Source organism: Castor canadensis, chromosome 3, assembly GCF_047511655.1.
Source record: "Castor canadensis chromosome 3, mCasCan1.hap1v2, whole genome shotgun sequence".
Taxonomy (NCBI): domain Eukaryota; kingdom Metazoa; phylum Chordata; class Mammalia; order Rodentia; family Castoridae; genus Castor; species Castor canadensis.
The window spans coordinates 155,829,294-155,845,928 of NC_133388.1; the positions used below are offsets into that span (position 1 = coordinate 155,829,294).

Consider the following 16,635-nt stretch of genomic DNA (forward strand, 5'->3'; position numbering starts at 1 on the left):
CTCAAAATGGATCAAGGATCTCAATATCAGACCCAAAATTCTAAAGTTGATACAGGAAAGAGTAGGAAATACTCTGGAATTAATAGGTATAGGTAAGAACTCTCTCAATGGAACCCCAGCAGCTCAGCAACTAAGAGATAGCATAGATAAATGGGACTTCATAAAACTAAAAAGCTTCTGTTCAACAAAAGAAATGGTCTCTAAACTAAAGAGAACACCCACAGAGTGGGAGAAAATATTTGCCAGCTACACATCAGACAAAGTTCTGATAACTAGAATATATAGGGAACTTAAAAAACTAAATTCTCCCAAAATTAATGAACCAATAAAGAAATGGGCAAGTGAACTAAACAGAACGTTTTCAAAAGAAGAAATTCAAATAGCCAAAAAACACTTGAAAAAATGCTCACCATCTCTAGCAATAAAGGAAATGCAAATTAAAACCACGCTAAGATTCCACCTCACCCCTGTTAGAATAGCCATCATTAGCAATACCACCAACAACAGGTGTTGGCGTGGATGCGGGGGAAAAGGAACCCTCTTACACTGTTGGTGGGAATGTAAACTAGTACAACCACTCTGGAAAAAAATTTGGAGGCTACTTAAAAAGCTAAACATTGATCTACCATTTGATCCAGCAATACCACTCTTGGGGATATACCCAAAAGACTGTGACACAGGTTACTCCAGAGGCATCTGCACACCCATGTTTATTGCAGCACTATTCACAATAGCCAAGTTATGGAAACAGCCAAGGTGCCCCAGCACTGACGAATGGATTAAGAAAATGTGGTATCTATACACAATGGAATTTTATGCAGCCATGAAGAAGAACAAAATGTTATCATTCGCTGGTAAATGGATGGAATTGGAGAACATCATTCTGAGTGAGGTTAGCTTGGCCCAAAAGACCAAAAATCATATTTTCTCCCTCATATGCAGACATTAGATCAAGGGCAAACACAACAAGGGGACTGGACTTTGATCACATGATAAAGCGAGAGCACACAAGGGAGATATGAGGCTAGGTAAGACACCTAAAATACTAGATATCATTTGTTGCCCTCAACACAGAGAAACTAAAGCAGATACCTTAAAGCAACTGAGGCCAATAGGAGAAGGGGACCAGGAACTAGAGAAAAGGTTAGTTCAAGAAGAATTAACCTAGACTCATTTGCAGTTCACCCTCACACCGCTGTAGCCTCAGCTTCCAGGGAGGACACAGAGCAGAGGACCAGAAGACCATTTCAGTGAGATCCACCAATAAGTCACCATGTATGAGGACTGCGTGAAGTCCACTGAAGACTATTACCTCTTCTGTGACACCAAGGGGCCATGGCCATTGTGCTAGAGTCCTTGGCATCTATTGGCATAGTGGTCACAATTATACTTCTCTTTGCCTCTCCCTTCCTCATGAGAAGGGTACAAGACTTCAGCCAGTGGAATGTCCTCCCCACCCAGTTCCTCTTCCTTCTGGGTGTGCTGGGGCTCTTTGGACTTGCTTTTGCCTTCATCATCCAGCTCAATCAACAAACCGCCCCTGCATGCTACTTTCTCTTTGGGGTCCTTTTTGCTATCTGTTTTTCATGCCTCTTGGCTCACGCCTCTAACCTGGTGAAGCTGGTCCGGGGTAGAGTGTCCTTCTGTTGGACAACGCTTCTGGGGATTGCTATTGGTCTCAGTCTGTTGCAGAAGATCATTGCTATTGAGTACGTGACACTCATCATGACCAGAGGAATGATGTTTGTGCACATGACGCCCTGTCAGCTCAATATGGACTTTGTCGTCCTCCTGGTCTATGTCCTCTTCCTGATGGCCCTCACATTCTTTGTCTCTAAAGCCACCTTCTGTGACCCATGTGAGAACTGGAAGCAGCATGGACAGCTTATCTTTGTCACTGTGCTTGTCTCCATCGTGATCTGGGTGGTGTGGATCTCCATGCTCATGAAAGGCAACCCGGAGCTCCAGCGACAGCCCCAGTGGGACGACCCCGTCATCTGCATCAGCCTGATCACCAGTGCATGGGTTTTCCTGCTGCTGTGCATCATACCAGAGTTCTGCATTCTGTACAGATCGTGTAGACAGGAGTGCCCTTCACCAGCCAATGCCTGTCCGCTCCCAGCCTACCAACGCAGCTTCCGGGTGGAGAACCAGGAGCTCTCCAGAGCCCGAGCCAGTGAGGGAACTGAGGAGGATGGAGCGTTAACTGCATATGGTACTCCCATTCAGCTGCAGAATGTTGATCCCGCACAAGAGTATCTCATCCCACGCGCTGCCCTAAGTCCCCAGCAAGATGCAGGATTGTGAGTCTACAGGAAGCATGAGCAATGAAAACCTAAAGATCACCTAGGTCAACGGAGCCCTGGAGCCACTCGTCCTCCCTTCTCTGTTTCCTGATCCTTTCCACCCATGTAGAGCCGTCATCAGAAGACCACCTTGTCAAGCATAATTACAATTTTGATGGCCCCTAGAAAAAAAAAAGAAGAATTAACCTAGAAGCTAACACCCACGCACAGGAAATCAATGTAAGTCAATGCCCTGTATAGCTATCCTTATCTCAACCAGAAAAAACCCTTATTCCTTCCTATTATTGCTTATACTCTCTCTACAACAAAATTAGAAATAAGGGCAAAATAGTTTCTGTCAGGTATCGAGGTGGTGTGGAGGAAAGGGAGGTAAAGGAGGGGGTGGGGGAAGGGGGGAGAAATGACCCAAGCATTATAAGCACATATGAATAAAAAAAAGGAAATTGTAGGTACAGATCACCTCCATTCAGAGCTCCACCAGATGATTTATTTTGTGGATTCCCATGTGTGGATTACGATATTGGTATTTTTCAGTTGTTTTTCTCCTTGTTTTTTTTTATGTTACCTATTTAAAAGACAGTACCTTTTGTACTGTGAACTTACAGTAGAAGATGCATAATGCATTTTTTAAACTTCTATTGGCATGTATTGTATAGTCTGCGTACTTGCTGTGATGAATAAACTTTTTAAAGTGCCCAGTGGAAAAAAATAATAAGGAGCAGCTGCATGGAGTACTATGTCAAAGATCCTACCTCAGTGTTTAGAATTTTAAGAAAAGATTAGCAATGTCCATTCTGGGAGCTGGATGGAGGTCTACATGTTCACATCTGCTGACTTAGTCTTATAGTAACAGAGAGTTATTAGAAGTTCAAAAGCAAACTAACTGTTTAAACAAAAAGATAGTGTTATATCAACATGCCTGTTACAAAAATAAATTTGCCTGTAAATTTTTAAATTTCAAATCTTGTGCTGAAGAAAAGATACAAGAAAAATTGCATCTCAAATTTAGTTTGTGTATTGATTCAATGAATAACTTTGTTTGACTACCACCAGTGTAGCACCAGGGATAAATGATAAGCAAGAAGAGTTGCTTCTGAGCTCCAGGAGTTCACAGTCCAGTAAGCAAGACAGAGAAGTAAACCAACTGCCAGAGCTACAGAGAGGTAAGTTGAGGGTACTGGAATTGGCTGAAAAAAGGTAACTGTGATGAATTAACAAAAGGAACTTTACTGGGGTAAATAGATGGTGATTATAATTGGGTAAAAACAAATGTATTCAGTAGAATGAAAAGAAATGACTATATGTGTCAGGTTAAAAGGAGGGAGAGAAGAGAGAGAGAAGGAGGGAAGGAGGAAGAAAGAAGAGGTGGAGGAGGAAGAAAAGGAGGAGGAGAAGAAAAGAAGAGGAAGGGAGGGAAGGAAGGAAAAGAATCTTCATAGATGACATTAAGGATCTTTTAAAATTTATTTATTATTTTTAGCATTTTATTGGCATATATTAAATTATACATAGTAAGGGGTTTCATCATACCATTTCCATATATGTATATCATGTACTTGGATTATACTCACCCCTTCTATTATTCGTTCTTAACCACCACCACCCCCCATTCTTCTCCCTTTTCCCTTTCCACTGTGATTATAGATATTGAAATGGAAGACTATCCTGGATTGTTGGGCTGGGCCTTAAACGCAATCACATATACTCTAGTAAAAAGGAGGGAGAGGGAGATTTGACACAGACAGAAGATAGGGCAGTGTGACCACAGAAACAGAGAATGGAGTGATGCAACCACGCATCATCAGGCAAGGAATTCTGGCTGGAAGCTTCTTCCAGAAGCTGGAAGAGGCAAGGATTGGAAGCTCTTTTATAGTCTCTGAAGGAAGTGTGGTCCTGCTAGTACCTCAATTCCAGCCCAGTGATACTGATTTCAGATTTCTGTCCTATAGAACTATAGATTTCTGGCCTATATATTTCTGTTGTTTTAACACAAAAAGAAACGATAATTTGTTACAACAGCTCTAAGACAGCTCATGGAAGAGTGGCTAATTTAGGATGCTTGAGTCAAGCTTGGGAACTGATTCTGGCTGATTTAAGCAAAAAAGATTCCCTGGAAGGGTATGAGGTGCAGGGCCAGGGAGCTTCTACAGAGGACTCATAAGAACAAGGGCTAGAGAAACAAGCTCAGAAAATGGGGAGGATGCTAGAAAGCTCCAAATGCCAATGAAAGGGACAAGCCTTCTAGGAGACAGCGGAAACAGGAAATGCATTCTGGCCATCTCTTTTGTCTTGTGGCACTAACTCATGATCCTAAATTCCAGAAAGTGTAACCTGATTGGATGAGACTTGAAATGCTAGCAAACGGAAGAGAAAGAACCCCACCCCCTTTCAGCTTCCTGAGGAGTAAAGGATCCTACATATACTACCCATAAGGGAATTCATCCCCAAATTCAGTAGGGTTTTGCATATTTACAACCAGAAACAACAGCAATAACAATAATAACAAAGATCCATTCCAGGAGACACCTAATCCAGTTGTGGGTGACTTTTGGGGAAAAGCAATAATTAGACCAGAACCTAAAGAACCAGTAGAATCTAGCCATGGGTGTTGATAGAGTTCAATAATTTCCCTTGTATACACACACACACACACACACACACACGAAAAGCCCTCATGTGTTCATCTCTCACCTTTTGCCATGCTCAGTGCCTTAACAGTTCATCAGCTCCTCTGCCCATTTTCACATCTTTCGCCATTGTACTCTGAACACAAAGTATGAAATCAATCTCATGGGACTAGGGAAGGGAAAAGGAGAGTATGGAGTTGAAATCAAAAGATACCACAGATGTCCCTTCTGGACCTCGCTGTACCTAAGTCCTCAGGGTTTTAACTTGGAATTCCCCATATATCCTGGAACTAAAAGCAAACAAGGCCACTACTACAACTAACAAATTGTGTATTAACCTGCCTGGAACTGACGGAGCGAGGGGGGAAGGAAGGGGGAGGGGGGCAGGGTGGAGAAATGACCCAAATAATGTATGCACATGTGAATAAATGAAAAAAATAAATAAATAATTTTTTTAAATAAATAAATTTTTTTAAAAAGTGTATATTCTATTGCTTAGCAACTTCAGGTTGTTTATATGACTAACTCCTTGCCTAGACACATATGAGTACACCTCTGGCTCTCTGGAGAATGTAACTGAGTCACAATTCTACTTTTATGAGATTAGGGAAGAATAAAAACATTATTTACCTATGTGGTTGTCCGTGGTTCCTGAAATGAAGCAGAGCTCTCAGAGCTTCAGGTGAGATGACTCAGAAGGCTGAGGGAAGATAATGAGGATGAATAACAGTGGCAAATCTCAAGAACAACACAGAAATAAATCCTGTTAACATCATTCTTCCAAAGAGGTCTGAGGGGTCTCAGGGTAGGTCTGAGATGATCAGTAGTCAGCAGGATTTATATTAGACACACTCAGTTCCTTACGTTATTCATAATAGAGCCTTAAAAATTGCTAGAAGTTTCTTGAGGGGGACTGTGATATTCAACATGTAGCTAAAGCATACCCAACTCATACAATGAGATATTTCATATTTCTATGGCTATAAATAAAGTTTATAATCAAGCAATTCTCACTTTGCCCACTATAATCTGCCATCTGCCCACCATAGGCTGTCACCATGGTCAGAGTGCTGGTCTGTCTCTCCCTTGCCCTGTTGCCATCTTGTCCCATCATTAGGGGAAGGACAATCAGGGAAAAGGGCCAAATGGCAGTCCTGCCACTAGCCAACTGTGTGCCATAAGCATCTCTTCAATTCCTGGATTGCTTACTTGTAAACTGGGTAACATAATAGTGTTTTATTGGGATGTTCAGGAAATTTAATGAAATACTATGAATAAGCACTTGCACTGCCTGGCACATAAGAAATACTCGATAAATGGTAAGTGTTTTGTGTCAGGTTGGAATCCTAGCTGTACCATTTATCCCTGTCCAAACTACTCCACCTGGGCCTCCATTTCCTACTCTGTACAAGAGTGATAATAATGGCAACCTCACACAATTCCTTTTTTCGTTTTTTATTTTTGCCAGTACTAGGGTTTGAACTCAGGGCCTTGTCCTTGCTAGGCAGGCGTTCTACCACTTGAGCCATCCTCCCAGCCCCAGAATATTAAAAGAAATAGCATTGGCACAGAATGGATATCAATTAATATTCATTAACCAAGGGAACAGCTTTTCTGTTTCCATCATTGTTCTGTCTCATGTGGGTTAAGCTACTGCTTGAATAGTTGGGATTATCTGGCTCTTCCTTAAAAAATTTTTTAAAAAGATACATTTCTTTAAGTTATTTACACTTTTATAAACAACTTAAGGAGAGAGACTACCTTTTCAATAACTTGATGTCCCCAGAGCCTGGCATACAAAAGACACAAAATGAAATCTCATTTAAAAAAATTCTTCTGTGTCCCTGACTTCTTATCCTGCACGACCTCTCACAGCCGCCATTGTCACCTCACACTGTGTCTTTAGAATATCATTTACTGATTTGACGGATAGGGTAGACTCAAAGAGCACAATGCTGACAAGGATTACATTCTGAAAGTTGTAGATTGTTTCCTGTCATTAGAATTAAAACAACACTTAAGCCTCTTTCTTTAAATTAATTAAGTAGCTACTTAACCAATTATGTAAAGTTGTTGGAGTTTGGGGGTGGTTCATGCACTCCAAAAATACATAATTAATATATGGGAAAAGAGTAATAGAAATTCAATTCAATTAGCACAGTAGTAAATGTGCATAGTTTATAAATAAATTGTCTATATTGGAGCTATATGATTAAAATTTTAACATATGCAAAAAAAAGTTTGAAGATTCGTGACTTAAATCAAGTATTAATGTTACAATTTGTCAATATTTTATTCCAAATTATCATGATGTTTTAACTTGTCACTTTAAATGTATGGAGTTCCCATATAAAAACTACTACTAAAGACCTCTCAAACTATTTGTCAGGGCTGACTTTGAACCGTGATTCTCCTGATCGTTGCCTCCTGAGTAGCTAGGACTACAGGTGTGAGCCACCTGTGCCTGGGACCCTGCTAGCATTTCTACAACTAAAATCTCAGGTGTGAAACATATCGGACACCCATTTTTGTTAAACTTGTGGAATAATACACAAGCACTTGCTCTACAATGAGCTACTGGAAACTAGTTTCTCCTACAGTGACACAAAGTTCAATTTGGGGTTGGATATCTGATACGCAGTTCTCTTCATCCACTGACCTTTCCTGCTCTTTGACCCCTACATGTTCCTTGGCCATCTGACAGGAAGTGGTTTGTTTGATCTGTCCTGCTGCCCTCTACTTGTCTGTTCTTTAAAGAGGTGTTAAATGACAGGTAGCCTCAAGACTCCTTGAGGCTTGTGTGAGGCAGTAGGGCATTAATTCAAATTGCCTAAAAGGTTACAGAAGTTCCACAAGACCTTCTTCTTAGTAGTATGTTTTTTGTTAAATTTTTTTTAAATTTCCTCCAACTTCATTTTTGAAGTTTCTCACTCATCTGACCAGCCAGATGGGCATGTATTTAGGTACAGTATCTATTGTCTACACCTGCCTATAGTGTGGTGGCTAGCCACACTCACTCCCATGGGCAGCTTGTGCCCCAACATTCAGGGTCGTCAGGCCTATTAAAACTGATTATAGACACACTCAACATGTAGGAAGTATTCCCGTTCTGTTAGCTGAACAACCATTCCTAATAAAACAAGCCACGGCTGAATCATCCCCAGTCTTAATTGTTTGGGCAAGTCATAACTGACTAAATAGCTTCTCAGACTTGTGACCCAATGATTCAGTGCCAAGGTGAAAGAAATCCTTTCTATTCTTTTGTAACTTTAGGGCAAAAGGCTTAGCCACCTGAAGTAGGAAGTGAACTAGAAATAGAGACAAAATTTAACATATCTTCAATACAAATCCAATTTTTTAAATAAAATTTCAAATTATATGTTATTGTTAAAGAGGCTTTTATGATTTTTATTAGCATATTATTGTACTGGAGGCACAATGTGACATTTACAAAAGTGCTTATAATATATCTTAGTTAGATTCAGCCCCTCCATCATTTATCCCTCTTCTCCCCTTCTTAGAATAGTTTCAACAGGTCTCATTTTTTCATTTTCATACATGAGTACATATGTTTTTACCATATTTGCCCTCCTTCGCCCTTTATGTCCTTCCCACTCCCACTGGTTCCAACCCCCTGACAGAACCTTCATTTTTTTAAAAAGACATTTTTGTTTAAGATAGTCATACAAGGGGTTTTAGTATGATATTTCCAAGTGTATATGTATTATATCTTGAATTGGTTCATCCCCTCCATTTTTCTCCTTTCTACCTTAGTCCCCTTTTTATGGTGATTTCAGCAGGTTTAAGTAGTCTATATTCATTCTTGTATAGAAAGTACATCAGCCATATTCACCTTCTTAACTTCCTCTTTTACCCTCCCCTTCCCATTAGTGCCCTCTCCTTAGCATGACCTGTTTTTTACTCTTGTCCTTCATTGTTTAGGTGTGTTTGTTGTTCAGTGGGATTTTTGCCTTGGTATTATACCTGTACATGCATTGTGCTTAACTCAATGTAACCCCACCTCCACTGTACTTCCTCACCCTTTGCCCCCATCCTGCACTAACAGTTTTTAGTGTATTTTGTTGTCTTATTCCTACACAGATGGGATATACTTCCTTGTTATTCTCTCTTTCTTTCCTTCTTTTCCTCCTTTCTTAGTTTTTTCTACCAGTCCCACATTTGGGGACATGTTCTGTATATATTTGTATGTATATATGATATTGCTTGTATTTGTATTAGGTCTATATTCCACATATGAGAGAAAACATGCAGCCTTTGGCTTTCTGAGCCAGGCTAACTTCACTTAAGATGATGTTCTCCAGTTCCATCTATTTACCTGCAAATGACAAAATTTCATTCTTCTTTATGACTGAGTAAAATTCCACTGTATATAAATGCTACATTTTCTTAATCCATTCATCAGTGGGGTGGGTGCATCTTGGCTGTTTCCGTAGCTTAGCTATTGTGAATAATGTTGCAATACACATGGATGTGCAGGTGTCTTTATTGTAACCTGATTTGCATTCCTTCAGGTATATTCCTAGAAGTGGTATTGCTGGATCATATGATAGTTCTATTTTTAGTTTCTGAGGAGCCTCCATACTGTTTTCTATAGTGGTTGTACTAGCTTACGTTCCCACCGGCAGTGTATGAGGGTTCCTGTTTCCCCACATCCTTGCCAACATTTGTTGCTGTTTGTGTTCTTCATGATAGCTATTCTCACAGGAGTGAGGTAGAATCTTAAAGTGGTTTTTGTTTGCATTTCCTTTGTGACCAGAGATGTTGAGCATTTCTTCATGTGTTTTTTGGTCATTTGGACTTCTTCCTTTGAAAAAGTTCTGTTCAGTTCATTTGCCGATTTCTTCACTGGGCTCTTGATTCTATGGGACTTTGGTTTTTTGAGCTCCCTATATGTTCTGGTTGCTATTCCATTCCCTAATCAGATTATGTTCTCTTGCAAAAGATTTTCTCCCATTCTGTGGGCAGCCTGTTCAATCTGGTGATCATTTCTTTTGTTGTACAGAAGCTTTTTAGTTTCATGTAGTCCCATTTGTCAATCCTTCCTTTTAGTTGCTGAGCCATTGGGGTACTATTTAGGAAGTTATTGCCTATAAATTCCAGTTTATGATTTTTCAACACTTCATTAAGGCTCTTTTTTTTTTTTTTTTGAAACAGGTTCTCACTATGTAGTCCAGGCTTGCCTGGAACTCACAATCCTCCTGCCTCACCCTCCCAAGTGCTGGGATTACAGGTGCGTACCACCCTGCCTGGCCTTCATTGAGGTTCTTCTTTAAGGAACTCCATGTCTTCCCCCATTCAACCGCTTATATTTGGATTTCCACTCCTCCAGAACATCTCTCATCTCATCTAACACCTGGAATCCTGAACCATCTAATCCACCTGTCCAAATCTACCCAATTACAGATTAAGGTCTAATTCACATCACACATTCTCAGAAGCTTTCACTGATGTTTGCAGCCCACATTGATCTCCCTTTACTCCCTTATTTGTAACAGGCCTATGACACACCCTAATCAATGAACACTTTGTGCTGTTTTCCAGTTATCTAGGAAAATCATGGGTGAGAACATTTTCTTTCACTACTCCATCAAACCCAACACTCTCTATCATGCTAAGTATTCATGTAGTTACCCTCAACCAGCACATCTAGAACTCTGTCACTGAGGCTGCCTATTTCTCTGTTAATCAGAAATGTGCTATCATGCCAAGAGGAATGTCATGTGAAGGAAACACAAGGTTTCCAAAAACAAAACAGCTTTTAGTAATCAAAACCTCCTGATAGGAGCTGGTGGTATGGCTCAAGAGGTAGAGCACCTGCCTAGCAAGTGTGAGGCCCTGAGTTCAAACCCCAGTACTGCTAAAAAACAAACAAAAAACCTCCCTATATGTTAATAATAGTTACCATTTGTCAAAATTTTAATTTAAAAAAGGATGAAGGACAATTGAATTTTCTAAGAAATACAACGTTACAGGTACACTGGAAGTCCTTTTTTCCCCACTCCCATTACTCTCTTTCCCTGGCCACTGGCAAATACTATTAGTAATTTTGTAGCCTATACATAATGTTTTATGTTGACCATACACAAACATGTGTTTGTGGTTACGTTAGTTGCTTCTGCCTTTGCACTCCTGGCCACCATCTAAGAAATTAGCCCATGTAAGAGACAACATGTACAGACTGTGTGTGGAGACTACATGGAGAGGGAGATCCGCCCTCCCAACTATATGGAGACAAAGAAAATCCCGTCCCCCAGTCCCTATTAACCCCAGTTCTAGATGACTTCCAGCCATCATGTGACCTGCAAGACCAGGAGCATTGCCCAGAGAACTAAGCTCGGATTGCAGAATCTCAGGCATAAAAAATGGTTGTTTTGGAAAACCAAATACATAAGAGTAAACTTAACAAAGGATGTGAATGACCTCTACAAGGAAAACTATAAACTTCTGAAGAAAGAGATTGAGGAAGACTATATAAAGTGGAAAGATCTCCCATGCTCATGGATTGGTAGAATCAACATAGTAAAAATGTCTATACTCCCAAAAGCAATCTACATGTTTAATTCAATTCCCATCAAAATCCCAATGACATTCACCAAAGAGATTGAAAAGTCTACCATTAAATTTATTTGGAAACCCAAGAGACCACGAATAGACAAGGCAATACTCAGCAAAAAGAACAACACTGGAGGTATCACAATACCCAACTTCAAACTATATTACAAAGCAGTAGCAATAAAAACAGCATGGTACTGGCACAAAAACAGACATGAAGACCAGTGGAACAGAATAGAGGACCCAACTTATCTTTGACAAAGGTGTTAAAAATATACGATGGAGAAAAGACAGCCTCTTCAACAAAAACTGCTGGGAAAACTGGTTAGCAGTCTGCAAAAAACTGAAACTAGACCCATGTTTATCACCCTATACCAGTATTAACTCAAAATGGACCAAGGACCTTAATATCAGACCCAAAACTCTAAAGTTGGTACAGGAAAGAGTAGGAAATACTTTGGAACTAATAGGTATGGGCAAGGACTTTCTCAATGGAACCCCAGCAGCTCAGCAACTAAGAGATAGCATAGACAAATGGGACTTCATAAAACTAAAAAGCTTCTGCTCAACAAAAGAAATGGTCTCTAAACTTAAGAGAACACCCACAGAGTGGGAGAAAATATTTGCCAGCTACACATCAGACAAAGGACTAATAACCAGAATATATAGGGAACTCAAAAAACTAAATTCTCCCAGAATTAATGAACCAATAAAGAAATGGGCAACTGAACTAAACAAAACTTTCTCAAAAGAAGAAATTCAAATGGCCAAAAAACACATGAAAAAATACTCACCATCTCTAGCCATAAAGGAAATGCAAATCAAAACCACACCATCTCTAGCCATAAACGAAATGCAAATCAAAACTACACTAAGATTCCACCTCACCCCTGTTAGAATAGCCATCATTAGAAACACCAACAACAGGTGTTAGTGAGGATGTGGGGGGAAAAGGAACCCTTATACACTGCTGGTATAAACTAGTACAAGTTTGCTAGTACTAGTACTAGTACTTTGCTGGTGCAAACTAGTACAACCACTCTGGAAAAAAAATTTGGAGGCTTCTTAAAAATCTAAACATAGATTTGCAATACCACTCTTGGGGATATACCCAAAGGAATGCAACACAGGTTACTCCAAAGGCACTTGCACACCCATGTTTATTGCAGCACTATTCACAATAGCCAAGTTATGGAAACAGCCAAGATGCCCCACTATTGATGAATGGATTAAGAAAATGTGGTATTCATATACAATGGAATACTACTCAGCCATGAAGAAGAATGAAATCTTTTCATTTGCAGGTAAATGGATGGAACTGGAGAACATCATTCTGAGCAAGGTTAGCCAGGCCCAGAAGACCAAAAATCATGTTTTCTCTCATATGTGGACATTAGATCAAGGGCAAACACAACAAGGGGATTGGACTTTGATCACATGGTGAGGCAAGAGCACACAAAGGAGGTATGAGGATAGGCAAGAAACCTAAAAAAAACAAGATAGCATTTGATGTCCTCAAGGGAAAGGAACTAATGCAGAAACTTTAAAGCGACAGAGGCCAATAGGAGAAGGGGACCAGGAGCTAGAGAAAAGGTTAGTTCGAGAAGAATTAATTTAGAAGGTAACACACATGTACAGGAAATCAATGCAAGTCAACTCCCTATATAGCTATCCTTATCTTAACTAGCAAAAACTCTTGGTCCTTCCTATTATTGCTTATACTCTCTTCAACAAAATTAGAGATAAGGGCAAAATAGTTTTTCTGCCTGTTAGCAAGGGGGTGGGGGTAAGAGGGTGGGTGCAGGGAGAAAGGGAGAGGGTGTGGGGAGGGGGAGAGAAATGACCCAAACATTGTATGCACATATGAATAAAAGAAATTTTTTTAAATGGTTGTTTTGGGATGGTTCATTATAAAGCGATAGACCACAATATATGGTAATGTTTTATGTGGGTTTTTAATTTAACATGAGTGGTATCAGTATACATAACATAAAACATACATACATAAAACTTGCTTTTGCCTTTATTAATATGGAAAGCATAGATGTATTCCATTCATTTTAATGGCTGCATAATTATCCATAGTATAAGTAACACAATTTATTTTAAAAACTGGATTGTTTCAAAGTCTTCTCTATTGCAAACAAAGAAGTAGGGAGCAATCCTATGTAGATCTCATTAGGGAGCTTGTTGTTGTTTTGTTTTGTTTTTTGTGGTACTAGGGAGAGAACTCAGGGCCTCACACTTGCTAGGCAGGTGCTCTACCACTTGCCTTGTATCTTCAGCCCAGACTCCATTGTGTTTATGTGGGGAAGTGTGTCCTAGTTTATATTCCTTAATGCTATTGAAGATTTCCATGCTCCAGGTCAGTGTTACTAAAACAAAATCATGGCAGGTAGCCAATATTAACTATTTATATCTATCTATTTGTAGATAGACAAACATTTTATTTGCCTAAAACAAACATTTTAGTTGCCTAAGATTCTGCAATCTGAGCTCAATTCTCTGTCTTGTTGGTCACTTGATAGATAGATAGATAGATAGATAGATAGATAGATAGATAGATAGATAGATAGATAGATAGAGATAGATAGATAGATAGATAGATAGATAGATAGATAGATAGATAGACAGAAATGACCAAGCTTAGAATTTAAGTGGGTTTATCTGACTCTGGAGCTCACATTTCCAATCTCTAAACTGTTCTGTGTACTAGTGTCCTATGGATTTAATTCCATCAATTTTGCTTTCCAAACAAAATTATAAACCTATTGAGAGTTTATAATTATATTATTTAGAAGAATAATAGCTATCAATTATGAAGTACTTACTGTGTGCCAAATATTGTGCATAACATGTGAAATACTATTCAATTTCATTTGCTTCTCATACAATCTGATGACCACTGTCATTAGATTGGTAGTATTGGTACTATTTCTATTTTAGAAATGTGGAAACTTGCAAATGTGCAAGGCACAAAGTTTAAATAGCTTGCACAGTCACACAGACAGTGGCTGAGCCAGGAACACAACCCAGTTTCACAGGGTTTGAAAGTTTATGTGAGTTAGAGAGGAAAGCTCTCTTGAAGAAAAATACTCCAATCATACAAATGCAAAATTAGGTAAGTCAGTGAACATTCAGAATGAAAACAACAACCACAACTAATAACTTGAGCTTAGACATGCAAGTCAATTTCCTCTGAGAGGGCTTTGGACAATTCTAAAATGCTTACATGGAGAAGAATTCCTGATTGCCACGTGGTGAGGGACCCTCAGTCTGAAGCAGAATAATCCAGTGGTAACGCTGGGCAGAGATGAGATTTAACTCTGGTCAGCTCCTCTGAAAAGCCCAGCTCTCAGGTACCATTTGGGGTTCACATCATTCTGGGAGCCTGGCACAATGCTGGGCACACTTTAGAGAGCTGCATCCTTTAAGAATCACTCTCCCTCAGGTTACAGTTAATTTTCTTCACAATACTACTGTTACCTGCAATTATCTTATTTGTGTACTTGTATGTTTGTTGTCTGTTTCTCCCATAGTTACATAAACTCTATGAGATCAGGCACTTGTCCATCTTTGTTCTTCATTGTACCCTCAACAACTAAAATACTGCCTAAGCCTCATAGTACCAATGAATATTGGTTGAATAAATGGCATAACAAATGTCTGAAGGAATAAATTAAAATACTTTTGTTTTAAGATAGATCAAAATTTAGAGAATTTATACTTTTTAAAAAGTCTATGTCAGTTTGTAATATTTAAAACAATGAATATGTATAATCTTAAAAGCAAATTTATATTTTGCACAAGCCAATCTTATTTTCTTATCAAAATGTTTAATATTTCAAACTCCAAGTGCACTCCCTAGTTCTTGAGCAAAGTTTTTAACCTTTCCTTAAAGCAACTCTAACAATATTGCAATCTAAAGCAATATTCAAGAATTATCTTTGTGACATGGTAATCAAAATGTCACAGCATACATTCTTTAGGAATCAATAGACATCTGAAAGGACTAACTGTGGTGTCATCTTTTCTTTCAGTGTTTGCTTCTTTTTTACATTATGTAAATGTAAAATCTGCCCCCTCAGGGATGATTTATCTTAACTTGAGAAATTACTGGGAGATCAACAAAGGAGAAATATTTGCTTGTAGACTATGAATCATATGAAAGAATTGCACTAACTCTGCTTTATATTTTTTCACACTGGCCTTCTTGAAAGTCTATTTCATTTGTATCCTCATTTCACATTTAGCAAACATGATTAAAATTCAAAATAACAACTTTGTTTGCTTAAAGTTACATAATTGTTATTAAGGAAAAATACAGACTATATAAAGTTATTGTCTAAGATAAATATTTGAGGTTAAAATATCTTTTGTTTTCTGTTCTTCTATTAAGTATGACAAAAAAATCTTCAAAATAACCATAATTAATATTTCACTTGGTAATGGTTCAGTTCCCTGTTGACTTTCCAAGCAATGACTCTCAGAAAAGAAAAACAAGCCTCCAGTTTTGTTTACTCTGGTTAACAATATTTCCAAATCTGCATGCAGTCTTGCAGTGAGTTTTAAGAATATACTTTTGTTATCAATTGAGTTATATTGCTGGCAAGAACTATGCATGGGGTTAATGGCTGACCTTCTGAAAAAAAAATGTTAAAATGCCTCATTCCTTACAACACAATTAATTCTAGCAGAATCAGAGACATGGAGAGGAAAAAAGAATTACAAAAATACAGAAAGAAAATACGGGTGACTTCCACACTTATTTTAATTGTAGAGAAGATAGTTCAATCACCTATGCCACTAAGAACAGGCAACATATTTTTAAACATACACCTACCATAGCAACCAACTAGTCTACTCCAAGGTACTCATCAAAGGAAAAGAAAAATGTATGTCCACACAGGTACTTTTACACAAATGTTTACAGCAATTTTATTTATAAGAACCCAAAACTGGGGCTGGAGGTGTGGCTTAAGTGATAGAGCACCTGCCTAGCAAACATGAGGCTGAGTTCAAACTCCAGAGATGGAAAAAACAAAAAAAGAAAGAAAGACAGACAGAGAAAGAAAAAAAGACCTCAAAATAATCCAAATACCACCAACAATGTAATACTACATTGTAAT

General features: G+C 38.7%; 1 protein-coding gene across 1 annotated transcript; it reads left to right on the top strand.

Moving 5' to 3' along the window:
* The first annotated feature begins 1,174 nt into the window (after positions 1-1,174).
* Positions 1,175-2,473, top strand: LOC109677044 (G-protein coupled receptor family C group 5 member D-like). The gene is given in 2 exon segments (XM_020153211.2): positions 1,175-1,337; positions 1,340-2,473. Coding segments are annotated over 2 exon segments (1,032 nt in total). The 5' UTR covers positions 1,175-1,273; the 3' UTR covers positions 2,308-2,473.
* Positions 2,474-16,635: the final 14,162 nt, after the last annotated feature.